The sequence below is a fragment of the Zosterops lateralis genome, assembly GCF_965231275.1.
Source record: "Zosterops lateralis genome assembly, chromosome: 3".
NCBI lineage: Eukaryota > Metazoa > Chordata > Aves > Passeriformes > Zosteropidae > Zosterops > Zosterops lateralis.
This window is the reverse complement of record NC_139764.1, coordinates 348,631-371,434: the sequence shown is the minus strand read 5'-3', so window position 1 is coordinate 371,434 and position 22,804 is coordinate 348,631. Positions and strand designations below refer to the sequence as shown.

General features: G+C 51.5%; 3 protein-coding genes across 6 annotated transcripts in view; 1 reads left to right on the top strand and 2 right to left on the bottom strand.

Annotated features, from left to right (window-relative positions):
- The window catches only part of RALGAPA2 (Ral GTPase activating protein catalytic subunit alpha 2), a 99,852-nt gene extending 88,257 nt beyond the window's left edge, over nucleotides 1-11,595 (top strand). For 3 of the 4 annotated variants that reach the window (XM_083856668.1, XM_083856669.1, XM_083856667.1), the window contains one exon: nucleotides 9,888-11,595. In XM_083856668.1, the coding sequence (XP_083712794.1) occupies nucleotides 9,888-10,075 (188 nt within the window). In that variant the 3' untranslated portion in view covers nucleotides 10,076-11,595. Of the gene's footprint in view, nucleotides 1-6,105; nucleotides 6,145-9,887 lie in introns of all 4 variants that reach the window. The other variant, XM_083856670.1, reaches the window with a different exon arrangement.
- A 2,507-nt stretch (nucleotides 11,596-14,102) lies between these two features.
- Nucleotides 14,103-22,804, bottom strand: part of CFAP61 (cilia and flagella associated protein 61) — a 90,064-nt gene continuing 81,362 nt past the window's right edge. The window contains exon 27 of the mRNA XM_083856672.1: nucleotides 14,103-14,950. Coding sequence (XP_083712798.1) covers nucleotides 14,868-14,950 — 83 coding nt within the window. The 3' untranslated portion in view covers nucleotides 14,103-14,867. The remainder of the gene's footprint in view (nucleotides 14,951-22,804) is intronic.
- On the bottom strand, nucleotides 19,139-21,277 carry INSM1 (INSM transcriptional repressor 1; the record flags this gene model as incomplete). The annotated part of the gene is given in 4 exon segments (XM_083857771.1): nucleotides 19,139-20,570; nucleotides 20,572-20,873; nucleotides 20,876-21,208; nucleotides 21,211-21,277. Coding segments are annotated over 4 exon segments (1,434 nt in total). The 3' UTR covers nucleotides 19,139-19,838.

Here is a 22,804-nt window from a genome sequence, read left to right as displayed (position 1 = left end):
CTGTCATTGACGCTTCTAGGGTGACACTGGCACTTTCTAATCATTCCCTGCTTCTCTTTTGGATTGTTGAATAGATTATTTCCAACCTGTATAAACGTTGCAGGACATCTGCTCTATTTTCTCTTTAGCCCGACTTGTTAGCAGATATCTTCCATCTAAACTGAAACACTGAAGGAAGAAATTAAATTTGCTCACATAAATCACTTAGGAACAAAACCAGCCGTCCAGCATTGTCTGGCGTGCTGGCTCCTATCCTGGCGTGCTCGGAGCTTTGTGAGGAGATAAGAGGCCTGTGCTGGCCGGGCAGTGGTGGCCAGGAGCAGCAGGCAGAAGGCTTTGGAGATAAGCGCTGGCAGGAGGGGGGAGGAAGCCGGGGCCATTTACATAATCGTGCCTCTGAGTCCTGGAGAGGCGTCAGGGAGCAAGGGATGGATCTATTGATCTCTGCTGAACTGGAATACTAAACAACGCTAGGAAAGCTTATAACTTAAAGCTTTGATTAATGTTTCCTACATTAAAAAGTAGAACAGCTGTGCATTGAATTCTTTTATACACTCTGCCAAAAGTCTGAGACAAAAAAATCGCCCATTTCAATAGGAGTGCGGCGCGTGCCCAGGGCTGGTTGTTAGCACTTGAATCGTTTATCTGTCGACGTATCAGCAAATAGAAATGTAGATATAGCGATCTGTTTTAAATGTTTGCTCTGTACGTTGTTGTGTTTCATTTTCATGTTGTTTTTAGCACACGTTGTTGTGTCACATGTGGTTTCACAGGGCAGACCCCTCCACAGCCCCACATTCTGAAGGATAAGCTGTATATTCCAAACACATTTAAAGTGTTTCCCAGTAGCTGAGGGTTTCAGAACACTGTTAAATCAGGAGTATCTGGGTATGATTTCATGATTTTAATTGCTTTTAAGTGCAAAGCCTTCCCCAGTCACATCCCGATTTTCAGACTTTTGAGCCTCAGAATTAATTTCCCACTCATGAACTGGAGGCTGGCCATGACTTCTGGTGTCAGAATCTCCGCTTCGGAGTCTCCTCACATTACCTGCTGATTCTCCTGTATATTTAGTCAATGATGAGCACGGGCAGTGTCAGCTGTGGCCATGGGGATGTGTTTTCCATCAGATGCCCGTCGGCAGAGAGGGCGGATGCAGCCCCAGCAGCTCTGTTGTTCCACAGCCAGGCCTGTTCCAGGCATATAAATCCACCTGTCCTGCATCCGCAGGAATCACCTGTCTGCCACTTAAGAATACAGGGGGCGTTTTTCTATTCTGAAACAGAACAAAAGGAGTCAGAGAGCAGTAAATTAAAAGAAGCACTTTTCCCTGAAGGAGTGGTCAGGCACCACTACAGGCTACCCAAGGAGGCACTGGGATCCCCATATCTGGAAGTGTTCAGGAGGCATCGGGACATGATTTTGGGGTGATGATGGTGGTGCTGGGTTGGCCACTGGACTTGTTGATCTCTTCCAGCCTTGATGATTCTGTGGGATGCATGGAGCTGGCACAGGTGGCAATACAAGCCAGCAGGTACTGCTGACTCTGCTGAGCATAAACTGCTAAAATAAAATTAAGATTAATTCTCATCTGATCTGATTCTTATAATGACATTCAGGTGTGGTCCTATCAGTGTTGTGAATGCATGTGTGCAGCAGAGAGGGTCAGGGAGTAAGGGTGCTGCTTATCACAGTGCAGCATGTTCTCAGGAGTTACCACAGTGTAGGAAGAAATCAAACACAGCTCTCAATGACATGTTACAAGGATGTCACTGACTATGAAATAATTATTAGAACTGCATGGTTTTGTATTTTCTGATGCTGCCTCTGGGGATGCATCCCCAGATTCACGTGGGATGTGGTTTTCCTGCCCTGGCTGTCTCTCTGTCACCAGTCTTGCAGGTACCACATTTTCTGCACGAAAATTGTCCAGCTGATCTCCTTTGCTGTTTTGAGGAGCAGAGCCTTAAACTCCCTGTATGGATCACAGATCAGCGTTGAAAGTACAGCCTCCTACGCAGAATAGCCATCCCCAAACTCATTTAGGGGATGTGCAGATTAGGAACAAAAGCTGGGAATACGGCCCTTTGTTGTTACACTCGTGCATTACATGCTGTATTTTAATTAGGCAGGGTTTGAGAGGCAGTCCAGGAAATCCTCCATAATCCAACACTATTGAATTATTCTCAATCTTTTCCACTGCAGATTTCTCTCCTTTTAGTAGACAGGCTTTAAGCTGCTGTTCTTGCTCCCTCAGCCAAATCCAGAAATAGTTATTCAACAAAATACTTGTGTGTTCTTTAAAAAAATTGGTGAAGCTGAAGTGGACAGAGCGGCACCCCGACATCAACTGCCTCTGTGGCTCATGAGGGTTCCTTGGGGCTTTGGGCTATTTTTGTGTAAGATCAGCAGCCAGAAGCAAGTTAACCGTGGGACTTGGAAGGGGCCGCTGGATATTCCAGGAGAACTCTCCAGTCATAGCTTTCCCAACACAAGGATTCTGTCTGAGGGGTTTGTGCTTGCCATGGCAGGTTCCTGCTTTCCAGGGAACCCCCTAGCCGAGCGCTGCTGCCGGCGCCTCAGGGGTTAATGGGACCGGGCACACTTGACTGCTGAGAGGACTGATCTAATCACTGCCATATCCAAGTGCATCTGTTCACCATGAGGTCATTCTTGTGCATGCTAATGACTTGGAAAATAAAGCACAATGCTCAGCGTTATCAAGGAGGATATAGTGTAAATCTTGGCTTTTTTAGTTGCTAATGGATAGTGTGGAATGGGCAGAGAAAGCATCTTGGACTCTTGCATTCCAGATTAATGTTTTAAAGCATCCTTTTCAGCAGAGCATCAGAAAAACTGTGCTGAAAAACTTGGACATGTGGTATCTGTTGATAAATGGATTCTTTAATGAATATTATGGCATTGCCCAGGAGCAATATTTGAGTCCAGGAACTGTTGAGGTTTTTAGCATTCCCTGGTTTTAAAGCCTAGGGAGCTGTGCCTGCTGATTTACATAAAACCGAGTTTTGTAGCCTTTTTGTTGCTAAGGTTACACATGCTTTTGTCTCTGAACTTTTTACATGCTCTAAGTTCTTGTAGAAAATATTTAAATGTACAGTGAACAAGATCTGGTGTATTTTAAACCACTTTTTTTCAGTGCTGAGCTTTATCTTTCCCGCTTTAAAGCAAAAGAATTATTTGAATTGGAGATGCAGATTTAAAATATATTTTTGACAGAAGCAAAACCAAACCCAGAGTAATTTTGTTTTAAACAGCACTGATGCTTTTTGTAACAGTAATTGAGCCAAGGATTCATTTTGCTTTGGTTTGGTTTCTGGGGTTTTTATACTACTTTGGGGTTTTTATCCTTTTGTCTTTTTCCTTGAAGCTCTGTAAAGTGTTTTGTCAGATCTGTGTCCAGGTTCAGTATAGTATTTTTGCCTATTTTTCTGGGAATATTAAAAACATACACATCTGAAACTGAGTAGCTGTGCCATGATATTGGAACATGTGCAAGTGTGTGCCAAGGTTTGGGTTTAATCCTTGTCAGTGTTGCCTGAAACTGAGTGATTTGTTTCTAATATACGGCGTTTAGGAAATTCCTGACTATCCTGATTACATGTAGGACAGGGAATTATTGCTGGCATGGAGCATGTGTGAGGTCTGCTGGGCATGGTGCTCAGCAGGTGAGGTGGGACACTGTGCAGCTGTTGGTGCTGCCATGGTGGTGCAGGTGGTCCAGGCAGTGAACAAAGAGGAAAAGCTGAGGGAAGTGGAGCAGAGGAGCCAGGACTCATGGGCTTTCTCCCTCCTTCCCTGTGAGGATTATTCAGGATGAGGCACAGGGACCTATCTGGCTTCCCCTGTCGGTTTAATCCTGGTAGTCCCTCATCCTCGGCACACTGGAGCCTGCTGTAGCAGGGCTGCCCTTGGGGAGATCCTGCAGTGGTACCAGCAGATATGGGAGCTGCTCCTTGCCGGTGTGCTCTTGATTATCAGTGCTCTGTCCATAGTTTTCCTGCCTGTTTGGCAGGCTGCTGTCTGAGTGTCCCCATGAGGGCCAGGAATGGTCTGGCATTAAGCAGAGCAGGGTCACAAGTACCACAAAGTGCTAGGGGCAGCAGCTCTGTACCCCCCGTTCAGTTCCTGTGGCTAAACAGGCTGATGCAGGTATATGCCCAGGAGTCCAGGCCTGGCTCTGGAGGGTCCAGATCCCTGCAGAGCCCTAAGGAAGTGGCTGCCTGTGCAGTATGCTGGGGCTGTCCCTTTTGCCACTTAGGGTGGACAGTCTGAACTTGTCCCCTGAGGCTGGGAAGGTGCTGGGACTGCTTGCCCCCCTCAAGCCTGGTGTTCCCTCTCAGGCTCTCCCAACAGTGGAGGGGATGAGAGCCACATCAGCACTCTCAGCGTGGCCCCCTGGCTGTTCCATGTAATTGACTGGCTGAGAGGGCGCTCCGGCAGCTATGCTGTCTGGGAGAGGAGGTGGTGAGGGAGGGCTTATCCCAGCAATCAGTGCTGGAATGGGCGAAAATGGGAGCTTGAGGGACTGGACCGACTCTTCTGCCGGGTGACAGCTCCAGCTGCTCGAGCTGTCAGCTCGGAGAAGGTGCCAGGCAATGTGGCCCCTTCGCATCTTCCCTCTGCACTGAGGCACCGGCAGAGACCTGGAGCAGAGGCAGAGCAGAACCAGGGCAGAGCCATCCTATGGCCTCATGCAGAGGGCTCAGGCTGCCCTACCTGTGACACCCACATAACCCCCAGCACTTGGTGGGGTCCCCCTGGCTGAGGCTGAGCCTCACAGAACTAATCAGCAGCTGCTCCCCCTTGTGAGTAATTAAACTTGAATGTGTACATTTCAGGCTTGTTTCTGAGGCCTTCAAACCATGGTGCCAGGCACTCCCACCTAAGCTGGGAGCTGTGGGTGCTGTTTCAGGGTCGGTTCTGCCCTGGTTAACCTGTAGTATCAGATTCTCTTTACTGTATCACTTACACCTTCCAGGGCACTGCAGGATGTGTGTGGCTTTGACTCACCCAGCTTCAGTTATCCATGGCTTCTACGCAGGCTCAGGATGTTGTTGACAGTGTACATGGAGCCTATCTTTGGGAGTTGGAAGCAGGAACACTGTGCAGATTTACTCGATGATTCTCTTCGGAATTTTATTACCTTTGCATTTACTAGAAAGGAAAACAAAGATTTCCACAGACCTATCCAGGCTGAAAGGTTAATGAGGGGAAAACTTAATGGTTCTTCTCAAGTGCCAATCTTCAGGATCCTTACAGGTCTTGGTCTTTCCCACCCTTGCTTTCAAGGGTATTCAGCTGCTTCATGAGCAGTGTGTAAAAGGCCATTCTTAGAGCATGTGCCCTGGGGAAGAAATGAGGTTTCTTCTGTGGACTGGATTTAAGATGGAATATATCATCTCTCTCTGGCTTCCTGCAAGGTAACCCTGCATTAAAAGTGCTTTCATCTATATTTTAATTGTTTTTAATCCCTCCTGCAGGAAATGTGTTTTAAAAGCTTAATGCTTTCTAAGCAGCCTCACCTATGAGAGGCCCTCCAAGTGTGTATGTTTGTGTGTCTTGTCTAAGTGCAGGGGTATGACAGGTTTTATGCACTCAAGGACTTCCTCCTCTGGGAAATTTATGTGGCACCAGGATTGCTACGCTGCTCACTTCCAGAAATTTTAACCTGGCTATAGTGTCACAGAGGTTTAGGTCTCTGTGAAGCCTCAAATCTTAGCTGGTTTGAAATGGTGTGACCAGCAACAGTACTGAATACTGAACGTGGAGCTGAAACGTGAAGCAGCTGCATGTTACTATCCCACAGCAGCAGGTTTGGCACAAGATGAAGCGCAATGAATATTCATTCCAATTTTTGCCAACATTCCCTCCCTTGTTTGTTTCAGCCCTCAGACTCCAGAAGGAAGTGCATGGGTCTGTATTTCTGCACGTCCCTGAGGCGAGCTCCCCTTCCTGCCTTTAGCAGGGTGTGCTGTGTCAGATTGGTGGAAGTACAGCAGTCACAGGGTGCTGGTCCTGCAATGACATGGTTTTGTTCCTCCCTCTTTGGTCCTGCACTGACATGGTTTTGTTCTCTCCCTTTAGATTAGAGTGTTAATGTTCTCAGTACAGTAACAGCCACAGGTAAGAGCAATGCTTCTTGCAGGCCCCGCTGCTGCTCTGGTTCATCACTAACAGCTCTCCTTCCACTCCTCCTCCCTTGCTGCTTCTGCTCCATGTTCAGATCTACCTCCTGTGCTCCATGTTTGCCTCACACCTCCTCTGCTCTGCCTCCCATGCACTGTGTGCGCCTTGTGCCTCCCATACTCCATGTGTGGTTCTGCCTCTCGCGCACACCTCCTGCGCTCTGCATGTGGTTCTGCCTCTTGCAAACAATGTAGTAATGCCTCCCATACACAGTAATGCATCCTACAATCTGCGTACAGTAATGCCTCGTGTGCACAGTATCAATTCCCATGATCTGCATACAGTAAAGCCTCCTGTACATGCTGGGAAATTTCTCCTGCAATCCATGTACGGTGAAAACTCCCACATGTGCCCGGTCACGATTCCTGCAGTTCCTGTAGGGTAAAGCCTCCTGGTCTTGGTAATGCCACCAGTACATGCCCCGTAATGCCTCCTGCGATCTGCATGCAGTAAGGCCCCCTGTATACTCCCAGTATATACTTCCCATGGTTTGTGTGCAGTAATGCCTCCCGTGATCTGTGTACAGTAAAAACTCCTGTACTTGTCATGGGTAAAGACTCCCATACATAGTAATGATTCCCATGATCTGTATATGGTTAAGCCCCCTTTATGTGCCTGGTAATGATTCCCATGATCCATGCACAGTAAAAACTCCCGTGTGTGCCAGGTTATGCCTCCTGCAATCTGTGCATGGTAAAGCCTCCTGTATGTGGTAATAATTCCCATTATTTGTGTATGGTGACATCTCCCGCGATCTGCGTGCTCTAAAGCTTTCCATCCTTAGCAGTGATTCCCACAATCTGCATGCAGTTATGCTTCACATACATAGTAATGGTTCTCACAATCAGCATATGGCAATGCCTCCTGCAATCTGCATGCAATAATGCTGCCTGTGATTTGCATGTGGTAAAGCCACCCCTCTCTCCCCCCTGCCACCATGTGTGGTAATGATTCCTGGTAAGGATTCCCATGGTCTGCATCCGGTAATGCCTCCTGTACATGGCAATGGTTACTGTCATCTGCATGCAGTAATGCTACCCATTATCTGTGTACAGTAAAAAACTGCTGTATGTGCCAGATAATGCCTCCCGCAATCTGTGTACATTAATGCCTCCCATACACGGTGACGGTTCCTGTCATCCATGTGTGGTAAAGCCTCCTGTGTGCAGTAATGATTCCCATGATCTGTGTTCATTAATGCCCTCCAGTGATCTGCATATGGTAATGCCCCCTGTATATGCCAGGTAATGCTACCAGCAGTCTGCATACGTTAATGCCTACCACATGCAGTGATGAATCCCACAATTGACAAATGGTAAAACCTCCCACAATATGTGTAGGTAATGCCTCCCAATACGTAGTAATGGTTCCTGTGATCTGCATATGGTAATGCCACCCATACCTAGTAGTGCCTCCTGTGATCCGTATACAGTAAAAATGGCCATATGTGCCCAGTTATGATTCCCGTGAACCGTGTATGGTAAAGCCTCCTGTCCAGGGCAATGATTCTGGCAATCCATGTATGGTGATGTCACCCTGCCATGGCAATCATTCCCGCGATATGCATGCACTGTTGCCCTGTATGTGCTCAGCAATGGTTCCTGCGATCCGTGTTCAGTAACGCCTCCTATACACGTCCAGTAGAGGATTCTCACACTCTGCATACAGTAAAGTCGCCCATACATGGTAATGGTTCCTGCAATCTGCATGTGGTAATGCCTCTCATGTCCGGTAACGATGCCTGTGAGCCGTGTATAGTAACAGCTCCTGTACGCAGTAATGTCTCCTGCGCTCTGCGTATGTGGCAATGGCCCCATGATCCACATGCAGTAATGCCTCCCACAATACATGCCTGGCAATTATTTTTTACTTCTAAGCTGCTTCAGCTTGTCAGTTTGGAGAAAACTGTATTATTTTGACCATCTGCCATTCTGCCTCACTGCAGGAATGCCAAGCACAACACCTCCCTCACAGCCCTTCCCTCCCCCACGCTCTTCTCCCCAGCCAATAGCACCACAGGTTTTGTTTCAATCCAAAGTTGACAGCTCTGCATTTTTCACAGAAAATGCCTTTACAGGCTATCACACTTTCCACCTTTTTAAAATATGCTATTTCTCCTCAGTCAGTTTTCTCAAAGAACCAATCTGGTTAGTAAGGGCTGTCTTTGAGATGCAAACGCAGGGCTGCAGGCAGGCTGAGGGGCTTCACACTTGGGGCTGTACTGCTGCTGTTCCACTCTTGCCTTCAGTCACTCAAACACCCACAGCTGCTCAAGCAGAAGCACAGGTTACACCTCACCTTGGAAGTGCAACTAAGACCCAGGGTGAATCTTTGTCCTAGGACAACAGCTGAGGGTTCATCCTGCTACCACACTGACCCATGGCCATGTCCCCACCTGTCCTGAAAGGACAGTGCCCTGCTCACTTGTGCCTGAGGGACAGCTCAGCCATGGGCAGCTTCAGCCAAAGCCCTGACTGCGCTTTGGGGCATTTTGTGCACATTTGAGATTTACCTGGGCTAGGAGGGTGAAGGGGGAGGATTGAAGAGCTGTGGCCTGGCCAGGCACAGCTGAAAAGGGAGTCACTTGTTGCACTGGAAGTAGGCCTGTGCTGCAAAATACAACCCTCTCTCAAGCAGGTTCAGAGGGGGTGCCAGCATTGCCAGCCTTCGGTGAGGGTTCAGAACATCCCTGTGCTATTGCTGCCTGGCTGTGAGGCTGTTCCTCCCTTCTACCTGTAATAAAAAACTTATATTTACACTTCCATGGAGAATTGTAATATGATTTAAAAATACTGTTTCTTGAGGGAGTTGATGAAACACTTGTTCCCCTGGGGAAATGCCCTGGGACAGGTCCAGCCTTCAGAAGCAGGGCAGGGCATGTCCCTCACAGCAGCTGCACCTGTTTTTGGTCATTAGTGTCTCATTTAATGACCATGTGCTCACCTGTTCCCCCTCAGCTAGCCTGGGCAGGCCCGGCCTCTGGGGAATAACCAACAGGTGACTCCACTCAACAACAAAACATAATCCCCCATACCCACAGCCTCCCAAGACCCTTCCCCCGTGGTGAACATATGCCACCAGTAACAAGGGTACCTGTTATGTAGTGGAAGAAATTGTGATTCTTTAGGATTTTTCCAGAGGTTAAGGAACCTTTCAGGGAGAGTTCTGTGCCAGCCCTCATGCTGGGAATGCTCATCTCCAGTTCTCTGTAGCAGGCCAAATACCCAAGAGTAGTTTAATGACACAGTAAAAAACAGTTTTGTATCACCCACATAGAACTATTTTATGTTGGAGCTTCAAGTGAGCAGGATGGGAGCTTCCTACCTCCCTCCCATGGGGCTGTTGGGGCCCTGAGAATCATTGGGGGCTGCAGGGGCTGCACAGACCAAAAAGGGGTGATGCTGGGGGACTCAGTGCTCATCTGAACACTCATGGCCTCACTGCTCCTCACTTCTGGGAGCTGGCAAAGAGAAATCTCTGATTTCTCTGAGAAGCACAGTATGGCAGTTCTCCAGCTGCCTGGAGCAAATTCCTCCTTTGGAGGTCAAGTTCACCTGAGTGATCCCCAGAAGAGGCTGGGAAGAGGTGAGGGGAGGGGCTGCACTGTGCCATGTGGTTATTCTGAGGACACAGGCTGTTTTATCCTGACCTGAGTTTTCCCTGCCCACTTTGTTTTCCAGGTTGCCTCACCACAAGTGCAAGTGCTGACCTCACTGGCACCGCTGGCGTCGAGCTGGTGGAGCCACCCTCGCCCACACTGCCATGTGCCTCCAGGAGCAGGGTCTCTGGAAAGCTCTGCCGCTCTGCCAGGCATCCACCTGAGGCCCTGGAGCACAGAGCTGCGGCTAGGGCAGCCCACAGCACCTGAGCACAGATCAGAATGGGCAGTTCTGAGTGAACACATCTTGAAGGGGCTGGGCGAGGGGTTTGCTCTGTGAAATGGCCTTTCCCCAGTCTGGACAAACATGGCTGGCGATTGGATGTTACCTGTGTCACCGTCACCACTGCACCGGCACCAGGTGAGCAAGGGCCCCAAGGCCCTGGGCACAGGTGCCACAGCTGGAGGTCATGAACCAGCACTGAAACCTGTTATTTAATGTACCCTTAGAACATTGCTTTAGTCATTCCAGGCAGCACTTACCTGTGCATTAGGGAATTTCTTCTAAAGAGAAGCCATGACTAGCCAGATAGTGAATGTTCCCTGCTGGAGCATGGGTGTATGAGGGAGGAGCTCTCCAGTCAGTGCTGTCCCACTCTGGGAGTGCCATGGCCTTTCTGTGGCGTGTGTGATGGCTGTGCATTGGAACTGCTCCCTAGAGAAACAAAAATAAGCAAATCTCTTTTAGAAGAGCAAAAGCCACACTCCTGCCATGACTCTTTCCCAACACAGTGCGAAGAACTGAGTAACCACCTCAGTAACCCCCTGAGTAACTCTTGCCCCAGCAGGCTGTGACCTGTCTCTAGCCAGAGGACAACACAGCTGAAGGCTTCTGAGGACTTAGGGTGTCCTCCTGCCACCTGCTGTAGTGAGCAGAACTTGTGTTGGCAGTAGCTGATGTGTTTTGGTCTACACGTGTCGTAGGTTTTGATGGGGTGAAATTTTTTATAGTTAAATCCCAGGTATTTTAAAGCAACAGAAATCTGAGATCCATGGAGCCCTGTCTTGCTGCTGCTTTGTTGCTCCTGGGCGCACACACATGCACACACACACCTCCCAATAGAATGGGAGTTACTTTATGTGAAGGGATTGCCCTGTAAGGTCCTCATTTGTTTTTGCACTTACACTTGGTATTATGGCTGGCCTTCTGTCCATCTGAGTGCCAGCACCTGGCCAGGGGCCACCCTGTGCCTATGGGACACATTCCAGCCATAGCCTGTGATGCCGAGGCAGAGGCGGCCCTTGGGCTCTGCCATGCGCTCTATGCCTGACAGGAACTCACCTGGTGCAGCTGAAGGAAGGAGCCTCTGTCACTGAGGGCTTGGACAACCAGTTTGAGTTTTTGCCTCTCAGTTCAGTTCTGCTGTCTATTGATTTTCTGTCAGTGAAGGAACCTAGAAAATAAAACATATATTTTATTTTATTTTACATTCAGGGCTGGATAGGCAATGTTGTCTGGCACTTAGTTATCCAGTAGCTGGTCTGAAACCCATTTCAAAGGCATCCTTCTGAGTAAGGAGCTCTCTCTCCTTAGAGCAATATGTGCCTCTAATTCAGGGAAGAATTAAGACATCAATAAAAATCATGTTTTCCTGATGTCAAAAAACTATTAATTTGTATCAACTCTCTGTGGTTTTGCACCCTGAACTGGATGACAAAGCCACTCTGTTACCCCTCACAAAATTAATAAATCTTTGCTCACAATAAAATTTCTCCCCAGAGCAATAAAAGGCAGTACCTGTGTGGTGTGTGTGGCAGCGGGCGGGAGGTGCCAGGCCTGGAACTTCAGTGACGCTGGTGGTGCTGCTGGGCCTGGCTGCTGCAGGTGCTGTGGGTGTGCAGGGCTGGCTCCCAAGGGACAGGGATAGTCCCTGCTGGATGTGGATTCTGTCCCTCTCTGCTGGGCTTGAGGCTGCAGAAACAGCTGCCGGGTGCAGAGCAGGCAGCAGTGTTCCCAGACTGGAGTGCTCTTGAGGAGTTCACACCATGGTGTGGATGACACAGGGGCACCCACAGTCGTGCCCTGCTGGCCCCACATGGCAGCAGTGCCCTTTGACACCATGCAGGGTGGCACGTCCTTCGAGCCTGGCCTTGCCCATGGCATCAAGCACAGTGACAGACCTTTAGGGCCCCCAGAAATCACTGTCCATAACCTGTTCCCTGCAATGCCTCATGGCCCACCCACCTGCATCAGTATTAAAAATAAGAGGTTTTTAATGGTGATTTTCTTCTCTACAGAGACATTCCTTAAACGAATGCTGGGGGCTGCATTCAGCCATAATGATGTCTGAAAAGACAAAGGAAATGTCCTTTCCTTTGCTGAAGAGCCACAGCAAAGTCCTCTCCTAAATTGCTTTCAGGTGCTTTAACCAGAAATGGAGAGTTAATCCTGCTAGCTCCAGATAAAGCTCCCTTCGCAGAAGTAAATGTGCATTAATGAGCTGTTGGGAACCCAGCTTCCACTTACCTTTCCCAAGGAGGATCCCTGCCCCAGGCCCAGCACCACCACCCTCATGTGGGTGGAGAGCAGGCTGGGGTCGGCTGCTCTGCGGGCCAGGGGTCACTGCTCGGGGACTGTGCTGGCAGAGCTCTGACCAGCAGTGCTGCTTACCAGGGCTGGCACAACTGTGTGTCCCTACTGCCCTGGCAGCAGGTGGGCACAGGGCAAGCTCTGGCCAGAGAGCAGCTCCCACATAGCCGAAGGCCTGGCACAGCCTGGCACCGGCATTCACGGGGGCTCCTGCAGGGGCCAAGGGCACTGGGGCCCTGCCAGGCAGGACACAGCCCCAGCCAAGGAGCTGCAGCAGCCAGCCCAGCAAGGGGCAGGAACGTGGGCCCATGGCACCCCCAGCCCTGCACCCATGGCAGCAGGCACAAAAATGGCATTAAAAATAATTTACTAAATTAAATAATATATAGACTAGTTTATACTTTCCATGGAGTTCCAGAATGGATTGTGTTGGAAAGGAACTTAAAGGTCATCTCATTCCACCCTTGCCACAGACAGGGACATCTTTTCCACTATCCCAGGTTGCTCCAAGCCCCATCCAACCTGCCTTGGAATACTTCCAGGGATGGGGCAGCCACAGCTTCTCTGGAAACCTGTGCCAGGGCCTCCCCACCCTTACAGGCAAGAATTTCCTCCCACTATCCCCTCTAATTATACCTTCTTTCAGCTTTAGTAGAATACCTAGCATTTTTTAAAAACTTTTTTATCTTATTCCTACACCAATGCTCTCTGTAACTATAGAAAAAATATTTGGGATCTCATCTTATGTTCTATGTATTATATGCTACAGTATTTCAAATTACGTATCAAATACATGATGTTATGCGTGTCTGTGTTTCTATTAGCTAGAGTATATGTTACAGGTATTAAGTTCACAGAGATGCAGTGTGTATGTATTGTTACATTAAGGAAAATATATGCAATCTGTGATCTATAATCTAGGTATAATACAAGGTATATAATGTGATATGCATTATATCTTATACAATGTGTTATATCATATATGCACTATATGTTTTGCCTTATTAATGCCTGATTTTGAATATTAAATATTGACTATAAAGGCAATAATTTTATCAAAAAATTGGTTATAGGTTACATAAATACAACATTTTACATTACACAAGTATACCTACATAAGCACACATCCCTGGTATATACTTTAGCTATATTTACGTATCATGACGTGAAATATAACATTACTTTGCTAACTGTAATACTGTGTGCAAATATATGCAGTATACTTTTATTTTAAATGTATATAAGAAAATTATGTAAATTATATCAGCAATGTACAAATTCTGTATAGCATGATATAAACAACATGTCATATTTGGCACATACATGATGTGCATCATGGAATATTCAATGCACTTTATAGATACAGTAACAGTATTTCAGACCATGTATGACATGTATGTATAGTGGATATGCCAGGTGTGCACACATACAAGCACATGCACTCTGTCCTCCACGGTACACAAATCCTGGCTGCAGAGCTGACAAAACCTCCTGTCAGACAAGAGTGTTTCATTACATCAACATTAGAATGTATCAGTAATTCTGTGTAATGTATATATGATATTATGTACTGTAGATAATGTATTTAATATGCATTGTCTAAGTGGCAATATATAACAGACATATTCGTATCTATTTTATAATATAATATGCTTTGTTATAATACATGTAATATATTATACACTACCTACATATTCTGAAGTCTACTTATATAGGTCATCCAAATAGAATATACTGCTATAAAAGGAATATATTTTTTACATTTATTTTATCACAGAATCCTAGAATAATTTGGGTTGGAAGGGAATAATAAAGCTCATCTCATTCCAGCCACCTGCCATGGGCAGGGACACCTTCCACTATCCCAGGTTGCTCCATGCCCCATCCAACCTGGCCTTGGACACTTCCAGGAATCCAGGGACAAATGCAAAATATAATTTGTTGTATGTAGTAAATTCTGATTTTCTTCTCTGTGTGTGTAACTAAACCAAAATCTCCTAGCTCAGACACCCCTAACTGTACATAATTTTCCTCATATTTTTCATTGAACTGGTGGTGTTGCACTACAGGCAATTTCCCTCTAAAAAAACTGTAAAATAAATTATAAACACATCATAATCTCATACCCTGAGAAAGCAGAACCTGTTTTAACCTGCAGCTGAGCCACACTCCTTCTCTCCCCCAGCCCAGTGCCTGCAGCAGAGCACAGGCAGAGCCTTTGCTCTAGTTAATATTCCTCCCCATCACTCACCTTCCCCGTTCCCTAAAGAAGGCTGAAAAGCCTCAGCAGAGTGGCACAACACAAGAGCCAGGCAGGAATGGGCTGGGCTGTGTATGCTCTCACCATTAGAGCTGCGAGGGAGCTTTATTAGAGCTTAAAAAGAGTGGTTCTCTTCTAAGAGGAACAGGTGGTTTAACTGGACCTGGCTGCTGCAAATAATGTCCCAATTACCATTTCAGTAGGATGTGCTCCTAGGAGGGTCCCTGTCCCAGTGTAGGGCTCCCGCTGCCACTGCTATGCCCAACTCTGCCTGGCTTTGGTCCCTGGCTGCCTGCTGAGGAGAAAACAACAGTCAGAGCAGTGCTGGGGGCAGCCCAGCACTTGGATCCAATGGCACAGGTAAGAACCAAGCCTGGTTGTGTCCAGTGTGAAGCCAGTACAGCAGGACAGCCCACACTTGGCATGTCCCATCTCAGTGCATCAAATGTTGCCAGAGGCAGACCTTTGTTACGTGGCTTGTAAATTGCATTTTATTAAAACCATTTATAGCCCTGATGAGGATTGCTACCTGCATGGAAGTGTCTGAGGTATTTAATGCCATGAGCAGGATGCACCTGCACACCCAGATGCTTAACCAAGGGGAGCTGCCTGGGTGCTTCAGGGAACTGCTGTCCCACTCAGACCAAAACACCCCAACCCAGCACTCTTGACCTGGGAGCAATGGGGCAGGAGGTGTGTTGGCACCAGCACACCACAGCACCCTGTGGCACCCTGCAGGCACAGTGTGCCCCAAAGAAACACCTGAGACTCCATGAGCCATTTCACAACTTAACAACAGCAATGCCTCTTTAAAAAGGCTTGTGTTGTGTAAGGAAGAGTCTGAAATCCAAGGCAAAGGCCCATCTTTGTCCTGTTTCCAGGCTTGCCCTAATCCCATGGATACCTCCCAGCTGTCCACCCCAGAAACAGACTGGGAGGTGCTAAGCAGGCCCCCCCAAAACCCTGAGCTGTGCCCAGATGTGTTTCCCAGTGAGTCCATCCAGTGAGGCAGCTGACAGATACCTCACTGCACTGATGGCTGCAAGGGACCATGATGTTCCTACCAAAACTTGTTAAAACCTCCCCTGGGCAAAAGCAGCCTCCAGAGAGTCTTCCCCTGTGGGCAGGAGCAGCTTGCCCCAGGGCTGGGCCAATGGGACAGTTTTGGTGTCCATACTGCATTTCTCAGGACCTTGCAGGCTCCTCTGTCTAATCTCCCAGCTCCTTTCCCTGTGCTCACAACACTCAGTCCCAGATCACACATTTGGGTCTCGGTGTGCTCAGAGAGGAGGAAGGCTCTGGCACAGTGAGCAAACCCCTCTGCCTGAATGCAGAGCATGAGCAACCTCTGTGCCAGCTGCCTCCACTGCATCACATTTGGGGCAGGATCAGTGTTTTCCATGGCACCCAAACCTCTTCCTGCTGGATGCACCAAGAGCCATCAGCAATTCATTTGTTAGCTGACAGCAGGAGGCTTTGTTTGCACAGCACTGGCTGGCCATGCTGCCAGGTGGCCAGGACATAGCACCTACCAGGCAACCTGCATTCCCAGGGACTGCTACTGAGAGCACTCTGGGTTCAGCCGCGCTGCTCAGCCCCCGGGACAGCCATTGAGCTACACGTGGGCTTGAGACTTCACAGATACAGAGCAGGAGACAGGGCCCAGTGCTGGGGGTCTGGGCAGTGGGATGGTGCAAGGCAGGAACTGGTGAGGGGCAGAGACAGATCCATCCCCAAAATACTGTCCAAAGGATGCTGGTGTGAGTGGGAGCCTTAGTCACCTGTCAGGGCGATGCCAATGCCCTTCAATGCCAGGTGGCAAGAGACGCAAAACAGTGATGCCGATGGCTCCCTGCAAAAGCAATCAGGCAGTCCAGGCTCACCCTCACAAGGAACTGCTCCAGAAACCCCTCAGGCAGTTGGGGCTTGCCCAGCAGTGCAGACTAGGGGAGAATGGCTGCAGACATGAAGGCACAGCAGCTCTGCCCAGGCTGCTGCAGCCCAGGGATGTCAAAAGCAAATAATGCCTTTTACAGGATGTTTGTGAACAGAGCCATTTCCAGTGTACTCCTTATTCCTCCCCAACACAGAAGTCTCCACTCATCACCCTTTCTGCTCAGCAGGAGATGCAATAAGTCAGGGTGATGGTTACTCAGACAGTTCAAAAAACCTGGGGATTTCTGGCCCTCACAAATTCCAACCAATTCTTAGCAGACAGACATGGATTTACTTGACTATTAGGAAATGGACAGCGGTATGAAGCTGTTGTTTTGTAGCCCGTTGGTGCCACAGGCTTTGAGCACAGATTTCAGCAGGGACACTGCTGTGACAGAGTGGATGGAGCCATTAGCCTTCTCCAGAGGATGTGCTGGGCATTTGTCCTGGGTTGTAGTGTAGGATGTACACAAAGTATTTATTCTATCACCATCTTCATGAACTGTTGAAACCAAGTGGGGCAGTACTCTAGTGTTTCCAGGCCCTCTGCCTTTGGGGTGTCTTCTGCTAATGGCCCATCAACGCCTTGCCCATGACTCACAGATAACTCCCTCCAGGAGATATCTCTGTTTAATGAGCCATCAAGGACCCACTTCACAACTCATCATCCCATTGTGAGATGCTCCGCCCAGGGGGAGGAGCCAAGCATTCTCACCTGGATATAATCTGGGATTTGTACAAGCAGCCCTTACCTACTGGATTCCCAGAGGACCAGAGCTACCAGACCTTTTCTACAGGATCACTGCTTCAGGAAGACCACCTCATCTGGACTGCTTCCACCATCCTGCTCAGGTTGTATTCTGACTCTGTCAGTGGTCCTTTGTGTTATTGCATTTATATTATTTTATTTATTACCTTTTTACCTTCTCATTAAATTGTATTTCTGACTTTGAGCCTCTCACTCATTTTGCTTTTCAAACCACGACAGCATTGCTCTGGAAATGGTGTCCAGTGTCCTGAGAGGATGGCCACGTATGTTGGCAAAGTCCCCTTGGGGAGCAGAGAGCCTGCTCCACAGACAGCTACAACACTGCAACAGCCCAGGATTTGGGGCTTTCCAGGGCCAGGGAAGCCAGGAAAGGCTTTGCTGCCTGTGTCTCTTGGGCTGTGCTCTTTTCCAGTGTATTGATTTACAGCTAAAACCACACCTTTGCCTAGGCCTGAAGTCAGCCCAATACCAAGTTGGTTTCCTAGGAATCAAGACAGCAGGAGTGTACCCATAAACTGGTACTGTTCAGCCTGACTGATCAAGAAAGAAAGAAAACAAAAAAACAAACAAAAAAAAAAAAAAAAAACAAAAAAAAACCCACCACCAAAAACCCCAAATAAATCTTTCTATAGAAAGATGTTCTTTCTCAACAAGCTTTGCTTTATCATAAAATACTCAGTCAGTTCCTGGAAAACTTTACTCCAGGAAGCTCTACCACCTGCCTTTCCCTCAGTGAATCAGGGTTAGGGTTAGGAGCCTTTAGGTGAGAGAAGATTGCAGGAACATGCTGGAAACCTCTTCCAGGGAGCCAAAGCCTCAAAGGCATTGCTACCCCTAGACAGAGCAGCCCCTATGTCCACACCAAGCCCTCACAGCCCCCTTGCCCTTCATACACCAGTTTAGGAGCAGGGATTTGCTCTTGGGGCTGCCAAGCAGATCTGCATGCCATGAAGTTGGCTCTTTAGCTGCTCCTGCTGGCAAAGGGGATCAGTACAGGTGCATAAAACACCTGTCTGCGAGAGGAGTTTCACACACCCAGCATGCACCTTCCCCATTTACACAGATTTTACAACAGTTTTGACCAAACCCTTCAGATTCCCATATGCAAACACAAGCCCTGGAGATAGATATACAGTTATTGAAGGATGCGGCAGAAACTCCACTGCAGGGTGCAAGGGCCAGGCAGGAGCTGGCTCCAGCCCTGCCAGGAAGCAGAGAAATGCCTGGCCTTCCTTGTGCCAGGCTCACAGCTCATGACCAAAGCAGGATGCTGCTGCTCTGCTGAGCCCCTGAACCCCATACCTCAGTGCCAAGCACACGCAGCACCCAACCAGCAAACAGCACCACCCTCCTAGGCAGGGATTTCTGCAGTTCTCTGTTTACAGGTGCTGCCTCTCCTTGAGCTTTCCCTCCAACACCTTCCACGGAAGGTCCCTGGCAGATCTCCCCAGCGGCAGAGCACAGGACAGGCTGTGCCTGGTGCTGGCTGGAGCAAGGCAGGGCTGGGGCTCCAGCCCATGCCCAGGGGACCCCTTTGCTCAGGGGGCAGCCTTCCCCCAGAGCAGCCATGCCGCACCCTGCTCCTTTTCTCCCTTTAATTCCTTTTTAATTAATCTCATCAAACGGCGCAGAGCAGGCTGGTGCCTATGGAGGCCCCTGCCAGCTGCAGTGTGGAGCCGGGTGCCAGCCCCCTTGAGCCTCCAGGGTCTGCATGGCAGGGAGAAGCAGGATGGGTGGGGGCACACTTGAATTTGAAAATATTTTATTTGAATAGTAAATAATTATACAGTTAAAACAGTTCTATTGAAGCACTCTAAAAATAGCTAACAGTTAAGAAAATAATGTGTGTAGAAAAAGAGATTGCATCTAAAAGAGCTGTTGGTTGCACGGGATAAAATGGTTAACATCATGTGTTATTCTAGGTATAAAAGTTAAAACCTTTTTAGCAGATCCTTTAAGAAGAAAAGATCTTCTAAAATGCACAGTGAAATGGCAGGCAGGGAGACCAAAAAAGCGCATTAGAATATCTGCAATCAAATAATATCAATCTTCATAATTAATATAAATAAATAACAAATAAATAACATAATTACTCAAACCAACATATACAGATAGACAACGCATGAGCTACCTTAAGGGCAAAACGAACAGAAACAGAAAGTTGGCATGTCACAGTTAAGGCAGTTTCTACAGCAGTTTCTGAAGACCATCCATAGCAGAGTCAAGGCATTTGTGGCTACACTAAAGGAAACACTCGTTTCTCTTATGCAGTTTGATCTGCTCACATCGATAAAAACCACAGCAAAGGAACAAAATTTAAAAAAAAATTGGAAAAAGAAAAACAGTAAAAAGAAAAAAGAGAGAGACCCCGGGAAAGTAAGTATAAAGCCAGATTCCAGCAGGTCACAAGCCGTATTAAAGCTAATCGTGTGGCGGCCCCAGGGGAGCGGCGCGGGGCTGCGGGGAAGGCACGGGCGGCTCAGCAGGCGGGGCGCAGCGGCACCTGGAGCAGGATGACCTGCCGGTTCTCCGAGGGGTGGCACTTGTTGATGTGCCGGGTGAGGCCGGGAGAGCTGTAGAAGGTGGCCGGGCAGTACTTGCAGGGGAAGACCTGGGCGGCGTGCAGGAGGCGCAGGTGCCGCTCCTGGCTGCTCTTGCTGGGGAAGGTCTCCCCGCAGACGGGGCAGAGACGGCACTCGGCGGCAGGCAGCTCCTCAGGGCTAGGCTCCGGGGCCGGCGTGAGTGCCGGGGTTTGCGTGGGCGCCGGTGTGGCGTGCCCCAGCAGGTGCTTGCGCAGGTAGGCTTGCCGGCGGAACCGCTTGGCGCAGCGGGGACAGTCGAAGAGCCCTTCCTCGGAGCCCGCCTCCGAGGCTCCGCTAGGGCTCGGTGTATCCCGCTCGCTGCCGCTGCCACTGCCGCCGCTCGCCTCCTTCGGCGTCTCTTCTGCTGGGCCCGGGCCCGCGGCCGGTGCCCGGCCCGCTTCGGGGCCGCTCTTGGTGGCGGGCGGACGCGGTTTGTGCCAGCGGCGATGGGAGGCGAGGTTGGCGGGGCAGGAGAAGACCTTGTCGCACTCGGGGCAGCGGTACTCCACCCGGACGATGCGGGAGCAGCGGTGCTGCGCCAGCGCGAAGGGGTCCCCGTACTCCTCCTTGCAGAGCTGGCAGATGAACTCGCCTAGCGGACGGGTGCAGCCGCCCCGTGCCTTGGCTGGGCGCGTCCACCGGGCCCTCCTTGATGCGCAGCCCCAGCACAGGCGAGGTGGTCACTTCGTCCTCGAAAGTCAGCTTGCGGATCGCCTTCGTCTTCTTACCCGACGGGGCCTTCTGTCGCCCGGGTTCGGACGCGCCCGGTGGGCGCTTGGCAGGCAGCGGGCGGCCCGAGGTGGGCGGCGCGGCCGGGGCGGGCGGTGCAGGGGCTCCACCGGGGCCGGGATGGGCGGCAAGTGGCTCGGCGTGGCCAGCAGCGGCCCAGAGCTTGAGGTCAGCCGGGGCGAAGAGAATCGGGTCCATGGTGCGGGAACGGCCGGCGCGGGGAAGGACTCAGCCGAGACAGGCGAGCCCAGGCTGAAGCCGCGCTCCAGGTACTTGTCCCTGCTGACGAGCCGTGTGGGACTGTACAGCGCCTGCACGGCAGCATCGGGCGTCCCGAACGGTACCGGCGGCGGAGAGTCCCGCGGCGGGGGCGGCGGCGCGGCGGGACAGGCGGGCGGCGGGGCGGCGCGGGCGGGGAACGGCGGGCCGGCGGCAGCCTCGCGACAGCAGCGTGTCCGGTAAGACACGGGGGTGGGCCGCCGGCTGCGCTTCACCAGGAAGCCCCGGGGCATCTTCACACCGGCTCCGGGCCGCCGGCAGCCGCAACGGAGCCTCCTCGCTCTGCCTGCGGCGCGGCCGCCGCCGCCTTTAAGCGGGCCGGGGCCATTGTTCGGGCCGGCGGTGGCGGGACGGGCCAATCAGCGGCGGCGGCGCGGCCGCACCTGAGCCCGGACCGGCACACGCCCGGCCCCGCCTCCTCCCGCCCGGCACGCGCGGCCTTTGTGTGCCGCCCCCCGCGCCGGCAGCGGGGCTGTCAGCGGGCGGTGCTTTTGGGCCGCTCGCCAGCCAAGGCTGCGCCGCCGGGAAGCTCGGCACAAGCACCCTACGCTCTCGGCGGGCGGACTGTTTGCGGGGGCGGCCGGCACCGGGGTGCGGGGAGAGGGGAGTTTGGCGCAGGAGGAGGAGGCGAACGTGGCGCTTGTGGCGGCGGCGACGGCGGCACAGAGGGGAGCTGGGCTGCCCGTCGGGGTGCTGCCCAGCGGAGACAGCAGGTGGCCAACGACAGGTCTGTCCGAGCGGAAGGAATAACGAACAGGTCATCGGGTACCGACCGATCCCGACAACCCTGCGAATCGAACAACTCCGCGCTGCTGCGGGGTCGGGACAGGCGGAGCCACAGACCCAGCCCGGTGGTAACCGAACCTGTTACTCTAACCCTAACGGGTCTGGCCCGGTTCCCGGAACAGGCAGGGACGGCGACGGTGGTGCTCGGTTTCAGTCCGAAACGCTGCGCGTCGGTACGAGGTGCGGCGGAGAACTGCAGAGGGCAGGAGGGTGCCCGCTCCCCGCGCTCTCGCATGTCACAGTCGGTGCCTAAGCAAACGCGCCTGCAGCCCCCGAGGACACGGCAGGTGCAGCCGCGGCGGGGAGAGCCCCGGGCCGCGGCCCCGCTCCCACAGGCCTTTGTCCGGGGCGGCGCGCGGGGCCTCGCACGGCTGCCCCGCAGGTGGCGGGACCGGCGGACGCGTGCGGGCAGCGCCCTCCCCGCCTCCCGCCGGGCCCTTTCTGGGGGGCGCGGGGCACGCGGGGGCGGCACGCGAGCGAGGGGCCCCCCCGCGAGCGCCTTTGTGGGCGTTATTAGCATAAAGCTGCGCGACCCTCAGCACAAAGGACGGCGAGCAGGGGGGCGCCGGGGGCCGCTGCTTCCCCGGACACCCCCCCGGCGGGCCGGGCCAGACGGCGGGGGGGGGGGGGGGGGGGGTCGAGGGACCGCCCCCCGCCCGCCCGGTGGGACAGGCGTGCGACGAGGCGAGGCGGGGCGGGCCGGCGGCCCGCGGTGTATTAGCATACAGCTGCGAGCCTGCGGGCACGCGCCGCCGCCCCCCGCCGGGGCTGCGTACCGAGACCCCCCCTTCACTGCCGGGCGCGCACACCGAGAGCCCCCTTCAACGATGGGGCTGCGCACCGAGACCTCCCTTCACACCGAAGGAACTTCTCACCGAGACCCCGCATCACTGCCAGGGGTGCACACAGAGACCCGCCGTCACTGCAGGGTTTTACACTGAGAACCCCCGCCACGGCTGGGGCTGTGCACTGAGACGCCCCCATCACTGCCGGGGGTGGACACCGAACTCCCCCCCCCCCCCCCCCCCATCACTGCCGGGGCTGCACAGCAAGACCCCTTTGCCCACGG